Here is a 17,856-nt window from a genome sequence, read left to right on the forward strand (position 1 = left end):
TTGTTTGTTTGCAACAATTCTATCATTGTGCATTTGATACCTGCAACGCATTCCAAAAAAGGCTGGGACAGGGGCAACAAAAGATTGGGAAAGCTGAGGAATCCTTAAAAAAATGCTCGTTTGGAACACAGGTGAACGGGTGAATTGGAAACTGGTGAGTGGCATGATTGGGTATAAAAGGAGGATCCCTGCAAGGATTAGTTGTTCATAAACAAGGATAGGGTGAGGGTCCCCAATTTGCCTACCAGCAGTCCAGCAGTCCTACTGAAAATGGGTGGCGCATTATGAAGCGAAAAATATGACAACGGAGACCCCAGACTGTTGAGCAACTGAAGTTGTACATCAAGCAAGAATGCGGGCGGGGGGGGGGAAATCCACCTCGAGAGTTTCAACAATTAGTGTCCTCAGTTCCCATGCGCTTCTTGAGTGTTGGTAAAAGGAAAGGTGATGTAACACAGTGGTAAACATGCCCTGAGGGAATATTTGCAAAAAAAACAATAGCGTTTATCAGGTTGAACATTAACTATCTTGTCTTTGTAGTGTATTCAATTGACTATAGGTTGCGAACGATTTGCAATTCGTCGTATTCTGTTTTTTACATTTTACACAGTGTCCCAACTTCATTGGCTGTGTGTTTGTATTTTAAGCGTATATACTGTATAGCATTTCTGCGATTGGCTGGCGACCAGTTCAGGGTGTACCCTGCCTCTTGCCCAGACTCAGCTGGGATAGGCCCTAGCACGCCCGCGACCCCGAGTGAGGAGAAGCGGTACAGAAAATGGATGGATGGATGGCATTTTCTTTTCCAAATGTCACACAGTTCAAACACAAGAAACGTGGATTTTCATATTTGATGGAATGTAATAATTATTTTTTTGTACATTTATATATTTTTTCATTTTTTTGGAATACAGAATTTTTATTGATTTATGACTATACACAATCTGTGTTGTATTCTTGTTTCATGCCCTTTGATTGACATATTTTTTTTTTAAAAACAGGAACCGGCATGAAAATGGCCCCACTGGAGTTTTACAGTAAATGGGCGTGTCCCAAACGACACTTTATAGGAAGCACTTTTGGCACTGTACACTCTCTTCTCTACTCACAAACACTTCACAGTCAAGGTGAGAGCTGCACTAACCTGCTTATATTTGATTTATTAACAGGCCTAATGTGAATATGAACTATTATTACAGATGCAGAGTCTGGCTGCGTTCTGCTGTGTCATGCTCCTTCTGGTTGAGGAGCCACTTGGAGGGACATGTGAAGACCACGGAACTGCCAGCAGCTACGAGTGTGGACCCGCTGACCAGGTGATATACCGCGTCACCCCACAAATATGCTCTCCAAAAGACGTTCTCAGTCAAAAGAAGCCAATGTATTTTTTTCTCGTAATATGCTTTTTTTTTTTTTTTTTTTTTTTTGTCATGTAATGACATTTGTTGTAAAAGTCAAGACTTTTAAATTTAGTTTTTGGGGTAATATTGCCACTTTTTTTTCATGTCATATACATTTTAAAATTGCAAATTGGGACTTTTCTGATGGGTCACTGATGGTGATACTTTTTCAAATGCATTATTTCCGTGCCTTTCCGGTTTGAGTGTTATGCTTGAGACATTTCTCACTTCTCACATTTGTATTTAAAAATGTGAATTGCATAGAAACTGCTTGTTCCTGTTTAAAATTGTGAAACTTCAAGCTTGCTGGAATCGAAAGAGTCCCCTTGACCAATAGTGTCAATGGTCTCATAAATTTGTGGAGCACTGTACATTTAGGATACATACAGAAATGTATGGATTATTGAAAGTCATTATGAATGAAATGTTAAGGAAAATAATACTACTACTACTTTTAGAATAGAAGCATGAGAAAAGGACTGCTGCCATTTTCAAGGACATCTTCTAAACGTTGTTGTGTATTGCTTCTATTCATTCATTCCATCTGTGAGGAGGGGGGGGGGGGGGCGCTCTCTCTTTTTGCCTTATCCGTTATGCCGTTATTATTTGCCTCCCTAAAATGACATCGCAAAGAGTTCCGTTGTTCATTCACATGCTGTGCATGGGAATGGATAAAGAGATACAGCAGTAAGTAGAAATTCAGATATATTGGAGTGGCCGTGGAACAAATTAAACTTGTACCTCAAGACACAACTGTATTCTAAATATGCTGCAGCAAATTAAAGTCAATTTTTAAAAAAAAATGAATACAGATGAAAGTACAATTCCAGTGTTATAGCGACTGAGCCCTGCTGCGGATAGCGAGAAACCACGAGCAATTGATATTCCCTCTAAAAAGGTTTAGAATTGCCTATAGATGCCACAAGATGGCAGCAAAGCACTACTTGTCTAAATGACACGCCTCAACTTACTTCAACAAAAGTTCCTTGGCAACAAGATGCCAAAAGCACTACTTTTGTCAAAATGAAGCTCCCCAATTCACTTCAACATCATTCCTTGGCACTAAGATACCACAAAATGGCGCCAAACTAATAATTGTATTGCTTTGACCTACACAAAAACAGCAAATAGGTGAGCTTTTCAGTGAATAATTTATGGTCGGTTCTCCTCCCAAAAATTACAGAATATATTATTGGCAGTGATATAAAGTATACTGTAACAATGAATTATAATACACCCAATACATTAGGGTTAGGCTAGGGGTTAGGGTTAGGGTAGGGACGGCATGTCCGAGTGTCCCGACGCCACCACTTGCTGCAAGACCCTGCAGGGCACCTGGGGGTGATGCCCGCTGCCAAAGGTACAATCTGCCCATGTCACGCTGACGATACAATTATACACATTCTTTTCAGACAGAAGTCAAGGGGCATTGCCGCGTCCACAGTGCGCGTTAATGTGGCCTCTGCAGCTTTACTCATTCAGATGTGTGCAACGGGCGAGCCCCAGCGACAACGGCTTTTGAAACCTAAGGGGTGTGGGCCACTGAGTCATGTATCCCATTTCTGGTCGCGGCTGAAGCAAGACAATTCAACCGGTGGACTTTTTGTGCCAGTTACAACTGCTTTGAACACAAAAAAGAAGCATGGCCAGTGAAATTAAACTTCAAACTGTTGTTGCGGTTGACGGCATTCCGCTTCTGGTACTAACATGCAAAAAGGCGAGATGGTAAATATTGTCTGGCTTTCAACTCTGCTTAAGACCCAGTATCTGTTTAGGTGGGTTTTTAGTTTTTTTCCCTCACATTTCCTCAAGTTTGACTCTTACTCTGTACGGCACTTTGTTTTTCAGCTGTGGTTGTATTAAAGTGCTTTATAAATAAAGTTGAGTTGAGCGACACGACAGCGAGATGGTCAAAAAGGCAGCTTAGATGGTTTAGTGCCAGCAACAGCAGCTTTCGACACAAAAAGGGTCGTGGGCAGAGAGTCTCTGTGTTGAACCTCAACTTCTGGTCGCGGTCGGTGATGTTCCGCCTCTGTTGTTATGTCAGAAGTCGTAAAATTCCCCAGTGGCACACGGGACAATGGGATGGTAGAAACATTATTCCACTTCAAACTCTGGTCGTAGGCGACCGGAGCTCAATTACACTGGTCAACTTCAAACCACGTCCCCCCCCCCCCCCCCCAATCCTGCGTCAGTGCCTTTCGCACAGGACAGCGAGATGGTAAAAAAAGGCGGCTCAGACGGCCTGAGCGGAAGGGGCTTGGCCCAGCGACAATTGCTTTCGACACAAACTCTAGTCAAGGCTGGTGGTGTTCTGCCTCTGATACTACTCAACTCAACTTTATTTATACTGCAGAGCACTTTAGAAACAGCCACAGTTGGAAAATAAAAGAAGAACGTGCTGTAAGCCCACGTTAAGGACAATTGCTTTTGAAACAAAAGGGGTTGCCACCGTGTCATTCGCTCACTATACTGTGATGTGGAAGTCCCGTCAACGTTCATGTCATAAAATGCCAAATAACAATAAATGCCCGCCCCAAACAGGCCGTATGCTGCGAAGACAAAGTCCACTGCTGCCCCGCGGGCAGCCAGTGCGATGTCCAACGCTCCATCTGCGTCTCCCAGGAGGATGGCAAGGCGACGCCGATGTGGGACAAGCCTCCCGCTGACTGGGAGAACCAGCCAGGTCAGTTATTTTCCCCCAGGACTTCCTCGTTCCGATGAGCGCTTGCGTCAGAGCAGAGAAACCGTTGACGATGCTTGGGGACGAATAAAAGCCTGGGCACTTCCTCCTGCAGAGAGGGGAAGTGTGTGTGTTGAACTAGTAACTTAACCCACAGTCAGCTATGATCGGTTATTTTATGCTTATTATAGAGTATCATAAGCAGTGGACGCATGTTTTGTGGTCATAACATAAACAAAAGAGGGTTTCCTCCCACATCCCAAAAACATGCGTGCTAGGTTGATTGAAGACTCTCAATTGCCCGTAAGTGTGAAAGTGAGTGCGAATGGTTGTTTGTTTCTATCTGCCCTGCGATTGGCTGGCGACCAGTTCAGGGTGTACCCCGCCTCTCGCCCGGAGATAGCTGGGATAGGCTCCAGCACGCCCGCGTGAGCATAAACGGAACGGAAGATTAATGAATGACGCGTGCCCGTGTAGTTACGAGCTACTTATTTTATTTTTTTGTTTTATGATTCTGCTGTTTTTCCAGCTCATATCGCCTGTGATGACAAAGTCCATTGCAAAGGTGGCACCACATGCTGTAAATCCGCAAAAGGCACTTGGTCCTGCTGCCCTCTACCAGAAGTAATCCAATGGCGGAAAATGTCACGTTGAAAAGCTTTTACCTGATGATTTTTTTTTTTTTTTGTCTTTCTGGATTCTGATCCCAGGCGGTTTGCTGCAGTGATTTGAAACACTGCTGCCCTCGAGGTCACACATGTAACTTGGCCGCTCAGACTTGCGATTTGGAATGGCGCTCGGTGCCCTGGTTGGAGAAAGAGGCCGCGGCTCCGAGGCTGCGGGAAAAGGAAGTGAGGTGCGACAGCAAGCACACTTGTGCTGACAGCTCCACCTGCTGTAGGACCAAAACAGGAGCGTGGGGATGCTGCCCTCTGCCTCAGGTGAAGACGCCACTTGTTCCGGACGTCTCCATTTTCGTTAACACGCGAAAGGCGGACTACACCCTGAAGTGGTCGCCAGTCAGTCGCAGGGCACACACAGACACGGACAACCATTCGCACTCACATTCACATTCACACCGTCACTGAGTGGGAACTGAACCCGCACTGCCCGCGCCATAGTCAGGCGAGTGTACCACTACACCATCCGTGACTCACTAATCAACTGACCGACCAACCAACCAACATGCACACCAACAAACTGACAAACAACCAACCTACTAACACACACACACACCAACTAACCAACCGACCATTAACACCACTCAATATGCTGTTCTGTTACAATATAAGCACCAAACCTAGAGGAGATGCTCTTCTTTCACTAGAAATAAATTGTTTGTTGCTTTCTGTTGTCAAGTAATCAGAACGTGGGTTGGTTTCACCAAAACACCGGCTTCCGACCAAAAAGCAGAGAAAACTAGCTTTTTGTGTATTAAAAAAAAAAAAAACTGCCTGTGAGACCTCTGTCCGTCCTATGTGATGGACTGAAGTATCACTACCTCCCTAACAGGCCGTGTGCTGTCCTGATGGCAACCACTGCTGCCCCACGGACTACACTTGCGACGAGCAGCTAGCCAAGTGTGTGAAAAAGGACGTGACGGTCCCTTGGTATCTCAAACTTCCGGCCAGCGCATCCTCCGCGCTCCCGCAGCAGACCCTCGCCGCCGCCGTGAAGCCGATGTTCGTGCAGTGCGACGACGAGAGCCTCTGCAAAGACGGACAGACCTGCTGCAAGATTTCGCCCACGGACTGGGGATGCTGCCCTCTTGCCAACGTATGAATTTTACCTGTTGATCAGAGTGGGTTCAAACCAGAGGTGGGCAAAGTGCATATTTGGCCCGCTCTTGTTATTTAGCTGACATTATCAACAGTGCTGTTGGATTCAATTAGTGCCTAAAAGTCAAGTCTCTTTATTCATTTTTTTATTCATTTATGTCATTAAAATAATTAGTAAAGTAAAAATAAAATACATATTCACCATTTTATTTGACAATTGTTGTTTTGTTAAATAATGTAATAAAATAAATTGAATTTATTTAATAAAAATATTAGTAAAATAAATCAAATAGTTAAAAATAAAAACAATTGTAAAAAAAAAACTGATACAAAAGTGATATTGTTCCATTTTGATTTAAAAATTCTCTGTTTTATTAAATACTTACAAATAAAATAATAACATTATTAAACATTTTAAATGTAATTGACATTTTTAAATAAATAGTACTAGATAAATTTGTATATACATTTTCATTATATTCAAAAATGTATTCTATTTGATCAGTTACAAATAAAAACATCTCTTTAAATATATATATATATATGTATATATATATATATATATATAAAATATATATATTATTAGTATATATACTATATACTAAAATTAAATAATAATAATTAAATAATAGTAACATAATATATTTTACATATCATTAAACATTTGATCAGAAAAGATATTTTATTAAAAAATTACAAATACAAATATTAGTATAAACCTTTTACACTATTTCAGATGCATCCATTTTCCATCCCGCTCTTCCTCACCCGGGTTGCGGCCGTGCTGTAGCCTATCCCAGCTGACTCTGGGCGAGAGGCGGGGTATACCCTGAACTGGTCGCTAGCTAATCTCAGGGAATATAGAGACGAACAACCATTCTTACTCACACCTACGGGCAATTTACAGTCTTCAATTACTACGTAGTAGGAAACTGGAGTACCCTGAGGAAACCAGCACAGGCACGGAGAGAACATGCGAACTCCACACAGGCGAGGCCGGATTTGAACCGCGGTCCTCAAAACTGTGAGGCAGATATGCAAACCAGTCTATCACCGTGCCTCCAATTTAACATTTGTATTCAAAAATGCACTGTATCAAATAATTACAAATACAAATATTAATCCAGATTCCTCAATCATTTCTCGTTCTCACAGGCGGTGTGCTGCCTTGACATGAAGCACTGCTGTATGGTCGACTACACGTGCACCGCGAGCGGCCAGTGCATTATGAATGAGCTTCCCTGACTTATGTTCCGCACTAAAGACAACAAGGAGCAGCAGCACGACATTGCGTGAAGGACTGCACTTTCTTTTTACTACATGCAAGGCCTATTTGAAACCATTAGAGATAATACAGTCGTAGTCACTGATGAACTGTGGTTGATGTCCTGATTGTTGTCTGATCATAAAAGATGCAACATGATTCGAGGCTTTGTGTGTAATGTTTCTTTTACACTTTAACACCAACAAATGAGGCGAAAATGCCGAAGACAAATTGACTGAACACAAATCATAGCAATTCAAAGGTACTGTGAAAGAACGCTCCCAAGTGGCTGTAATGACACGGCAAATCATACCGTAGTTACGTGGTTTGTGGAGGTTTGGTGTAGTTAACGACTAACTAAAACTGCTTTTACGCTTTTTCTACTATGCAAACTGTTTAGTGTTGTGCTTTTCGTGTTTGTTAGGTAAGAAAACAAAAAATATTTGGGATTCATTACACCACAGGTGTAATGAATTTTACCAATCCCCCAATTTTTGTTTTTTTATAGGCTTTTCATTTCAAAAGTAGCTATCCATCAATTTGTTGTGTATATGTAATTATATGAGGTGATAATTCATTTGTAGTGGACCCCCGCTCTTCAGGCCAGATCAAAACGAGTTATACGTCAGTTTGTTGTGTACTGTATACTATATGAAATAAATTAAACATTTATATGGTTTTACAGTTATAACGACCCAGTGAGGGAAATCGTAACAACAATGTGGCCACAGTTACACAGTTTTGTCTAACAACTATCAAACAGGGATAAAACAAAACTTGAGCTTTTGGTGATAGGCTGTGGAAATGTAACAATCATGCTTGACCCACGCTCTGGATTTACACATTTTATTTATTCTATTTAATGCTGCTCTTATTGGTACGAAAGTGCTTCACTTCCGGATATCCTGTGATTGGCTGAGGCGTCTCGCTCTGACGCGTTATTAGGAAATTCACTCCTGTTCTCGGCAGGAAGCGCCCTGCTCCAATATTACTGGCTGCAGGACACGCACCTCTGCAATATGATTGGCTTCTGTACCCCAGTAGGACACGCCCTCCTCCTCCTGCTTCAGGACCGGAAAATACGTGGTGGCGTTAAAATGAATCTCAGTAACCCACCCTAATCCTAACCTTAACCCCATACATAACCCTAAAACTAACTATAGCAAACTTGATTGTTTTTATTTTGTTGGAAAGTGTAACATATTTGAACGTCATGTCGTTACATCTGAATAGTTTGCCCTTCCTGCAATGCAGGAACCAATCATGTTGCGGCAGGGCGAGTCCTGCCTAGAACACAAGTGGGATTCATAATAACGCCGCTCTGACGTATGATTCATTCTGCATCAAGATGGCGATACACCTGTTTCCATAACGGAAACCCCCCCCGCCAGTTAGCCAAATCAAACTGTCAAAACCGAGTGAGAATTGTTATTCGGGGTGACTCCGTCCACTATGTCCACGGAGGAGCTTTCAGCGTTGGACAGCGAAGCCGCGTTGGCCGGCGCCGGCGAGCGCTGGGCGCCGGTGGGCGCCGTGGCTAGCCCCGAGGAGGAGCGCGCGAGCGGCGGCCACCCGAGGCGGAAAGGCTCGGTCGACGAGGAAGCGGCCGGGCGACTGAGGAAGCTGGAGGAGGAGCAGGAGCTGCTCAACTCGTCGCTGCTCGCCCTCACCTCGCACTTTGCCCAGGTGCAGTTCAGACTCAAGCAGATAGTCCACGCGCAGAGCGACGAGAAGGAGAAGATGCTCACCGAGTTGGAGGAGTTCGCCTTCCGGGGATGCCCGCATGTGGTGGGTTGCGGGCCCCGGGGCGCCCAGCGCCTCCACAACACGGTAAGCAGATTAAGAAAGGCATAATGAATGTTTGCCGTCATGCGAGTCTGACTTGGTTGGGTTTACTTCCCCAGGTGTATATTCTCATTACAGTAATGTACGACCATTCATTTTGAGTACAACTAAAATTGCAATTTATTGTGGATGCGGCCAAAACTTTATCCAAAAACTGCGACCTCGAATGGGAGGGTCTGGGGAGGGGGGAAGCTGGGAAGAAGACTCCCAATTCATTTTCATAAATAATCAACCCTCAGATGCCACCAAATACGCCCCCTGGTGGCTGTGGGCAGCCAAAGGGATGACGTCGTAACAAGCGATGGGATTGGGAAGAGTTTGGAAGACATTCCCACAATCCAATCACATCACTCACTTCACTCATTAACTGGCATAGACGTTTGCATTCGTCACCCGGAATCCAAGCGCTTGCGCCCACCAACAAATATATTCGTCGAGCACGATTTTTCAACGGGCAAGTGTGGAAGAGGGTCGCGCCCAGCTTGTCAGTGAAATTCAGAGTTTTTATGAGCAACAGATGTCTTGGTGGCGGGCGGCGTTGCCTCGCTTTGGATATGAGATCAGCACAGCTTTTGAGACGAAGAAACACAAAAGAAGTAAATCTCTGCTTGCCCCCCGTCCATGATGAGGGAGAGATACGCTCACACGTTTCGGTCGGACAAGTTTAGGCAGCTCATACGCAGCATGAATATCATTTAAAAAAAGAAAAAAGAAAGCCTGCAGCCCATGGTTATCTTGTTTGATGAAGGCTGATGTGTACTCAGTCAGTGTTTAGTTCTTGTTCTTCATGTCTTTGTCACCCTTGCACATGCTTCACCTGCAGGAGGACCTGGTGAGTTGGATTAACACGTTTGTCTACATTTGAATTTGGGGTTTCCAATCATTCATTTTTTATTATTTTTTTATTTTTTTTATAAATGGACAAATAAATACATATGCATACAAAAAATCTGCCTTTACAAAGGTAATAATGCTCACTTGTCTTTATTATTGCATTTTTAGTCACTGCACTGGATCATACTGAGAGTTGTTTTTAATAATTTGACCCGATGGTGACCAAAAGTATTAATGTTATTATCCAATGCAATTGTTTTATTTTGAGATGTCTTTCTAAAGGCAGAAATATAGCATACAGCGGTGCCTTGACTAATAAATTGCATTCATTTCGTGACCATGTTCGTAACTCAAAACAAGGGCTGGGCATATAGAACCTCACGATTCGATCCGATTCGATATCGATTCTTTGGGGTTGCAATTCGATTTGATGCTGATTTAAATGCTCAGATATTGATTCACTAAGAAGTACAAATACATAAGAGTACATTTTGACAATTTTGTAATGTAAACATGTTCAAATAAAACCAAAGCATAAAAGTTGGCATGCGGCTGCTTACATGTATGTATATATATATATATATATATATATTTTTTTTAATGTTTAATGAGGCACCATAGAGCCAATATAACATCCCAAATACTAGAAAAAGTTGGTTTGGTAAAATATGGCACCTTTAAATCCTCTTTCCCATTTGAAATGAATGGAAATGCCATTAGTCGTTTGCGCTCGTTCTGGTGTTCGTGCCTTGACTTACCAGAGGACGGTACAATATAGACGCACACGAAGATGAGTTTCACAACTGACTCGGTGAGCTGCTGTAATGTTTGTCGTTCTTATCAGAAGATATAGAATATACTGTATGCCCGGGAGTGTCATTTTATGGTCTGTCTACATCTGCTGCTGCACTTTGTGTTCAAATATCCATTGCTTAAAGCGTTATAGAACCACCATTCGTTAACCCATCTATGGCATGTCTCATTACGTGTGAGCATTAAGCTGGAGTAGACGTTTATTTGTTGTTGTCGTGACCAGTTAGTGCGTACAGGGAGGGACGTGAGATGCAGATTAATGTTGGACACTTACTTCATGTTCCATAGTTGGAAATTGTAACGCATCATTTGCGTTCCAGAGCGAGCGGGAGAAGCGGGAGCGTCTGGAGGCTCAGCGGGAGAAGCAGAAAGATCTCATCTTCCAGCTCAAGACACAGCTGGATGATCTGGAGCACTTTGCCTACCAGGAGGGCAGCTACGACTCGCTGCCGCAGTCGGTCGTCATGGAGCGGCAGAAGGTAGGAATGCCGCCGACTACCCGCCCGGCTGCGCTTACGTATTACTGTAATCCTCCGCTATTTACGAGGGATAGCAACCGAGCCCTGCCGCCAATAGCGAAAAACCACGAGCAATTGGTCCCACCCTCTAAATTGTTGATAATTGCTAGAGCTACGAACAACTCTGTGGTGATTCGAATTGACCCCTAACCCTTTGTTTGGGGGGAAAAAAAATAATACTGAAACATTATTTTCACATTCGAATCAAAGAATAACATACTATTTATTTTATTCTGACGAGCTGCAATTCTGCGAAGCCCCATTTACTTCGGGTGTTTACGGCCGCCGCCATTTTGTGTTACTGCGCATGTGTGTATGCACACTTGTACAGTAGCCACTTTAGCTGATCACATGGATCGCAGAGCCGTCTCCCCTGTGACGATAATCTCCGCAGAATGAGGCGTCCAACGATGTTCTGATGTTCATGGCAGACTGCGACCGCGGGAGATGAATTGGATAAAGTTTTTCAAGACTCATTCAGCACATCGTGGCAGATGATTGACGAGCGCGAGCTAGCTACTGCTAACTAGCAGGTAAACCAACTGGCTGGCTTAGTAGAAGCAGATGTTGCCAGCCAGCCAGTGTGAATTCGCGCATTTTACGGCACAAAACAGACCACGGCTACGATAGGGCGAAGGATCTTGGTTAAAGTAAGCCATTTGAAACTCAAAATAAGCGTTTTGGTTCCAGCTTTTTCTGGAGGGAAAAGCGATTGTTGGTATAGTTTTCAAATAATCAAATTGAATTTCAATTTCAATTTTATTTAAAGCAATCACATAGCTTTGCCTTCGGATAGTCCGCTTAGCTTTATGGTAACAATGCAAAACCCCATGGACGGGCTGACGACTGGGATTGGTGTCACCGTGTTATAACCCTTTAAGCAATGGAAAACTTGAAAAGTGACGTTGGAGCAGCACATTTAGACAGAGCATACAACGATACTAACAGGCATATATTCTTTATCCTCTGCGAAGATGACTAACACTGCAGCTCATTGAGGAGCTGTGACCGTCTGTCGCTGTATATCTATCAGTATGTCTGTATTGTGCTATCCCCGGGGGGCAAAGTCACACACACACCAGAAAGAGCTGCACAATCGCAATTAAATAATCATGATGCACAAACTGTTTGATTCTTTACATGCCATTCAATTATATTGCTATACTCTTTTATAACGTACAATGTGACAGAGTGCCATCCATTCATCCATTTTCCAAACCGCTTATCCTCATTAGGGTTTCCAGCTATCTTCGGGCGAGAGGCGGGGTACAGGGGTACACCCTAAACTGGTCGCCAGCCAATCGCAGGGCACATACTGCATAAACAAACAACCATTCACACCTATGGGCAATTTAGAGTCTTCAGTTTACCTACCATGCATGTTTTGGGGATGTGGGAGGAAACCGGAGTATCCGGAGAAAACCCACGCAGGCATGGAGAGAACATGCAAACTCCACACAGGTGAGGCCGGATTTGAACCCGGGTCCTGAGAACTGTGAGGCAGATGTGCTAACCACTGGGCTGCTGATAGAATGCTGTTTTTTTTTTTTTTTTTTTTTCCCCCCCCTCCCTTGTTGGATTGTTTTGGGAGGCTGGAACAAATGAATGGCATTTCCATTCATGTCAATGAGTAAAGAAGATTTGAGATACGAGTATTTTGATGTATGGGGGTGGTCACTGAATGAATTAAATTTATCAGGCACCTCTCTCCACTACTGCCTGTTTGTAACCTAGCCGCGTTCCTCAGGTGATCATCGACGAGCTGATCAAGAAGTTGGACGTGAACCTGAACGAGGACATTGGCAACCTGTCGCCTGAGGAGTTGCGACGGCGAGTGGACGCCGCCATCGCGCAGATCGTCAACCCAGCGCGGGTCAAGGAGCAGCTGGTGGAGCAGCTCAAGACGCAGATTAGAGACCTGGAGATGTTCATCAATTTCATCCAGGGTACACAGTGGACTCGCATTTTGGAAAATGTCGCATTTGTGCCCTAAACGTGTTGTTTTCCTCTCAGATGAGGTGGGCAACCCTCTATTGTATGACGGCACTCACAGTCAGCAGCCTCTAGCTGCCTCCGCCAAGACCAGGACCCCCAGAGGGAAGAGGACAGGTCAGTCGCCTTGGAGAAATCTTTCTGCTGCAAATGGATGTGGCCTGTGACCATGCACGATAGAAATAAGAGCGACAACAAATAGCCCACAGTCAAAAACGTCCATGCACGAGCAATGTTTTATTATGGTACATTTATTCTGATCGTGCCTTGTGTGTTATACTTGAAATAAACACGACACTAGAAATAATCTTAAGGTTAAAAATACGTCCATAGCATGCTTGGTGACAATCTCATTCGTTGTGATGAATGCGATGCCTCCTCTTGTCAGTAACTCAAAACAATCGGCACCTTGGACAATAGAAATAAACCATTTTTTTTTTATTATTCGCACGCCTTTTACAAATTCACAAATATAGCCGCAATTTACAAGTTGTTTTTTTTTTTTTATGTTTTGTGTGCATTTTATCTTCTGACTTATCATTTGTAAATATTCAGTTTTGCTTGTGAATTGTTGAAAGGGATGTTTTTGGATCAGCGGGCACGTGCATTTATTTTTGAGACAAATGGAACACAGTTCCAAGTTGAGAAAAACATGTGCGCGAAGGTCCTCCCTCCATCCGCTAGGCGGTAGTGTTGCAGTCTCATGTGCTTATATATATATATAATATATATAATATATATAATATATATATATATATATATATATATATATATATATATATATATATATATATATATATATATATAGTTTGCAATGACTGCTTCAAGATGGCTCCTGTATGGAGAAACTAGTCGCATGCATTGCTCTGGTGTGATTTTGGCCCATTCCTCCACACAAGCAGTCTTCAAAGCTTGAAGGTTCCGTGGGCTTCTTTTATGGACCTTGACTTGCAGTTCTTTCCATAGATTTTATATTGGATTAAAGTCAGGTGGCTTTGCCATTGTAGCAGGTTTATTTTTTTTCTTCGAAACCAATTGAGTTTTTTCTGCAGTATGTTTTGGATCATTATCCTGCTGAAATGTCCGCCCTCGTTTCATTTTCTTCATCCTCGTAGATGGCAGCAGATTTTTTTTCTCAAGAATGTTTCTGTACAATTGCCCATTCATCCTTCCTTCGATAATGGGAGGTTTACCAGTACCATTTGCTGAAAAGCAGCCCCACACCATCATGTTCCCACCTCCGAACTTCACTGTTGGTATAGTGTTTTTAGGGTGATGTGCAGTGCCGTTTCTCCTCCAAACGTGGTTTGCATTATGGCATCTGAACAGTTCAATTTTGCTCTCATCCGACCAGACTATATTCTCCCAGTATTTAACTGGCTTGTCCAAATGTTGTTCAGCAAACTTTAAACGAGTTTTGACATGCTTTTTTTTTTCCAGCAATGGGGTCTTACGTGGGTGAGTGTGCATACAGCCCATAGCGGCGGAGTACATTACTCACTGTTTTCCTTGACACAAACAGTACCTGCTAAATCCAGGTGTTTTTGAAGCTCTCCATGAGTGGTCCTCGGCTCTTGGACAACTCTTCTGATTATTCTTTGCACTCCTCTGTCAGAAATCTTGCGAGGAGCACCTGATGGAGGCAAATCTATGATGGTACGATTGGCTTTCCACTTACGTATTATGGCCCCAACCGTGCTCACTGGAACGTTCAAAAGCTTAGATATGCGTCTGTAACCAATGCCATCGTAATGTTTTGCAACAATGAGTTTGCAATGGTCTTGAGACAGCTCTTTGCTCTTACCCATCATGAGATGTGTCTCGACTCACACCTTGGCAATGAGGCCTTTTTGTAGGCCATCAATTAGGACTGAACCAGCTGATATTCATTTGCACTGACAAGAGGCTGGATCGCTGTTTGATTGATTGTCTTGGCTTTCCATGCCTTTTTGCACCTCCATATCTTCGCGTTCAATACTTTTATATATAGATATATTTGAAAAACACCTGCAAATAATTTGTGGATTTGAAAAACACGTGTAAATCGCGGGATATATTTCTGGATTTGAAAAACACACGTGCAAATAATTTTGAGACATCTCTCCAGTTGGCAGATGCAAACGTCCACAGCAGTCAATGAGTGAAAGATGATCACCTTGTACAATAGCAATAAACAACTCAAAATAATCCACAGGGTATGTTGAAAAGGAGAATGATGTTTGGCAAATTAGTTGATACCGAATCCACAATGCCTCTGTACAAGTACTGCAGTCCATTCTACCTCAGTTGCTCAATTCCGTGTCCTCCGGTTTCCTTCTACATTCCAAAAACATGCATGTTAGCTTCAAAATGGATGCTTCCAGACACTATTGATGGATTATGATTGGCTGGTTGTGGTTGTATCTCCTCAGCGGACCCGGAGCAGGCGCAGAGGATGCGTGAGACGGGCCTGCAGCTGATCCAGAAGGCGATGGCCGTGCTTCAGATCTTCGCCGCCAGCCAATTCGGCTGCTCAGCCGGTCAGGGGCCGTCGGGCCTGTGGCCCCAAGAGTCGGCGCAGCGTGACTACGGTCCTTTACTACGCCGTCTGGAGGCGGTCGTAGACAAGGTTCGCGTGCTAGGCTCGCGCCGCCATCCCGGCCAGGAGCACGTGGTCAACTACACCGGGAACTCTGCTGCGGGACCGCACGATGAGCTCACCACGTGCGTACGCAAAGAGCTGGCCTTGGTTCTCAAGGACTTGCTGGCTCACGGTCTGATGTCGCCATCCCAGACCGTGAGCTTGGTTCTGGCACCCATCTCCTGCTTGCTGCCCCACCGGACCACGGCGCCCCAAACCATGCACCCCTGGGAGCTCTTCGTCAAGTACTACCACTCAAAAAATGGCAAGGCCTTCGCCGAGTCGCCTGCCCGTCAGCTCTCGCAGTCCTTTAGCCTGCCAGTAGGGGGCGGCCCTCTTACCATCACCCCCAAACAGTCACTGCTGTGGGCCATCCACACAGTTTTGAAGGAGCACGGGCGCTACAAGCGAGGCCCTGACACCGAGTTCAAGGCGCTGGTGTGCATGGCGCTCAACGAGCAGCGGCTGGTCTCCTGGCTCAACCTGCTGTGCAAGGCGGGCACGGTGGTGCACCCACACTACCTGGCGTGGAGCTACATGGCACAGACCGGCTTCGAGGGCGCCCTGCGGATTCTGGGACGCATCAGCCACCTCAAGTTCGACCTGCCCGTCGACCTGGCCGTGCGGCAGCTCAAGAACATCAAGGACGCTTTCTGAGGACGCCAAACGGAGACGCAACGACGGAATAAATCAAGGGGTGGGCAAAACATTATGGACCACGGTTCACATGCACCCCACTGAACATTTACATTTAGCAAGAATACTGGAATATTTGTTGCATCCATCCATCTATCCATTTTCTGGACTGCTTATCCTCACTAGGGTCGCATTTCACTTTTTTTTTTTTTTTTTTTTTGTAAAAAGGGCTAGCTAAAATGTATTTATTCTTAATATATTTTTTAATGAATGTATCTCATTACATAACTGGTTATTTGCTTCATTGTAAATAAAATGAAAGCACATATGTACATGTATCAAGTAGTCATAATTATAAATACAATAAAAATGAGTGAGATACTTTATTAACAATGTCACAAATTATACAACAGTACATTTTATATAATTGGTTCATTGATTTATTATAAACATTTGCTTGATTTTAAATAATTGGTTGATTGTAGCTAAATTATAACTAGCACCATAAATAACAAATACTAAATAATAGAATTAACATTTATAGAATAAGTTGTTGTATTATGAAAATAAACCTTTACAAACTGCCCGATGATAGCCGGGATTGGCTCCAGCACTCCCGCGACCTTTGTGAGGGTAAGCGGCTCAGAAAATGGATGGATGGAAATCTAAAATTTTGAAGAAGTAACATTTTAAAAATTCAAATTATACAAAGTGGAAAGATCATTTTTTGGGGTTAAAAAATACAATGAAACAGACACAACTTTCTTCGAAAGAAGTGGTTAATTAGAATTACAACCATTATAAATCATAAAATGTAGAATTTATGAATCATTTTAAAAGAAACAATTTTACATGTACTGTGCACTATTCAGTCCTGTGTGTATAATTTTACCGTAATGGCTGACAAACCAAAAATGAGGTGACTGACCGCTGCTTTTATCGTTTCATTGAACAAATGTTTGATGCGACATGGTTGTAAGGAAACAATGTCGGCTGTGGCGGGTATCTTCTCCCTGAATGTAAACGCATCTTCTCCCTGAATGTAAACGCCGTAGTTGCTGTTAAAGTGCTCTCTAAACGCGTGCAGTGTGTTTCAAAGTGCTAACAATGATACCAGCAACAGATCAGACTCTAGTAGTACCAGATGTTGTTTTTGTCCTGCTATGTTGTTGTTTATGTTCAGAAGAATTTATTGATTGGACTGTGTGTTTTGGCAATATCAGCACACTTCCTACACATGTAGCTATATGTTCTTTTCTTTCCTTTATCCTAAACATTAACAATATATTGATGTGTATATTAAGTTTTGTTTTGACACATTCCCGTCATGTTTCATGCAGAGAAGCATTTATAAACATTAAATGTGATAACCTACTGAGCTGCTGGTGGGCTTTATTCTTTTCTGCAGGTATGACACTCTAAATTCTAAATACATTACATAAGAGGCTACATTTGCCTTCCAATCATGAGCTA

The 17,856-nt window shown here is 43.3% G+C and overlaps 2 protein-coding genes across 2 annotated transcripts; both read left to right on the forward strand.

Annotated features, from left to right (window-relative positions):
* Window positions 1–1,050: 1,050 nt before the first annotated feature.
* On the forward strand, window positions 1,051–7,284 carry grna (granulin a). Its single transcript, XM_061701489.1, has 7 exons — window positions 1,051–1,127; window positions 1,200–1,316; window positions 3,945–4,086; window positions 4,613–4,707; window positions 4,794–5,024; window positions 5,596–5,859; window positions 7,017–7,284. The coding sequence occupies exons 2-7, from the start codon at window positions 1,200–1,202 to the stop codon at window positions 7,104–7,106; spliced, it is 939 nt and encodes a 312-aa protein (XP_061557473.1). The 5' UTR covers window positions 1,051–1,127; the 3' UTR covers window positions 7,107–7,284.
* Window positions 7,285–8,478: 1,194 nt separating this feature from the next.
* On the forward strand, window positions 8,479–17,752 carry rundc1 (RUN domain containing 1). Its single transcript, XM_061699767.1, has 5 exons — window positions 8,479–8,955; window positions 10,938–11,096; window positions 12,883–13,081; window positions 13,149–13,244; window positions 15,539–17,752. The coding sequence occupies exons 1-5, from the start codon at window positions 8,578–8,580 to the stop codon at window positions 16,402–16,404; spliced, it is 1,698 nt and encodes a 565-aa protein (XP_061555751.1). The 5' UTR covers window positions 8,479–8,577; the 3' UTR covers window positions 16,405–17,752.
* The last annotated feature ends 104 nt before the right edge of the window (window positions 17,753–17,856 follow it).

This window comes from Phycodurus eques, chromosome 16 (assembly GCF_024500275.1).
Source record: "Phycodurus eques isolate BA_2022a chromosome 16, UOR_Pequ_1.1, whole genome shotgun sequence".
Classification (NCBI taxonomy): domain Eukaryota; kingdom Metazoa; phylum Chordata; class Actinopteri; order Syngnathiformes; family Syngnathidae; genus Phycodurus; species Phycodurus eques.

What these genes read in the sequence shown, in the direction of transcription:
- grna (XM_061701489.1), top strand. Translation starts at nt 1,200, where the DNA reads ATGCAGAGTCTGGCTGCGTTCTGCTGTGTCATGCTCCTTCTGGTTGAG. An exon ending in TGACTGGGAGAACCAGCCAG is followed by an intron (nt 4,087 to 4,612) that starts GTCAGTTATTTT and finishes CTGTTTTTCCAG; the next exon opens with CTCATATCGCCTGTGATGAC. An exon ending in CCTGCTGCCCTCTACCAGAA is followed by an intron (nt 4,708 to 4,793) that starts GTAATCCAATGG and finishes TTCTGATCCCAG; the next exon opens with GCGGTTTGCTGCAGTGATTT.
- rundc1 (XM_061699767.1), top strand. Translation starts at nt 8,578, where the DNA reads ATGTCCACGGAGGAGCTTTCAGCGTTGGACAGCGAAGCCGCGTTGGCC. An exon ending in CCCAGCGCCTCCACAACACG is followed by an intron (nt 8,956 to 10,937) that starts GTAAGCAGATTA and finishes TTTGCGTTCCAG; the next exon opens with AGCGAGCGGGAGAAGCGGGA. An exon ending in TCGTCATGGAGCGGCAGAAG is followed by an intron (nt 11,097 to 12,882) that starts GTAGGAATGCCG and finishes CGCGTTCCTCAG; the next exon opens with GTGATCATCGACGAGCTGAT.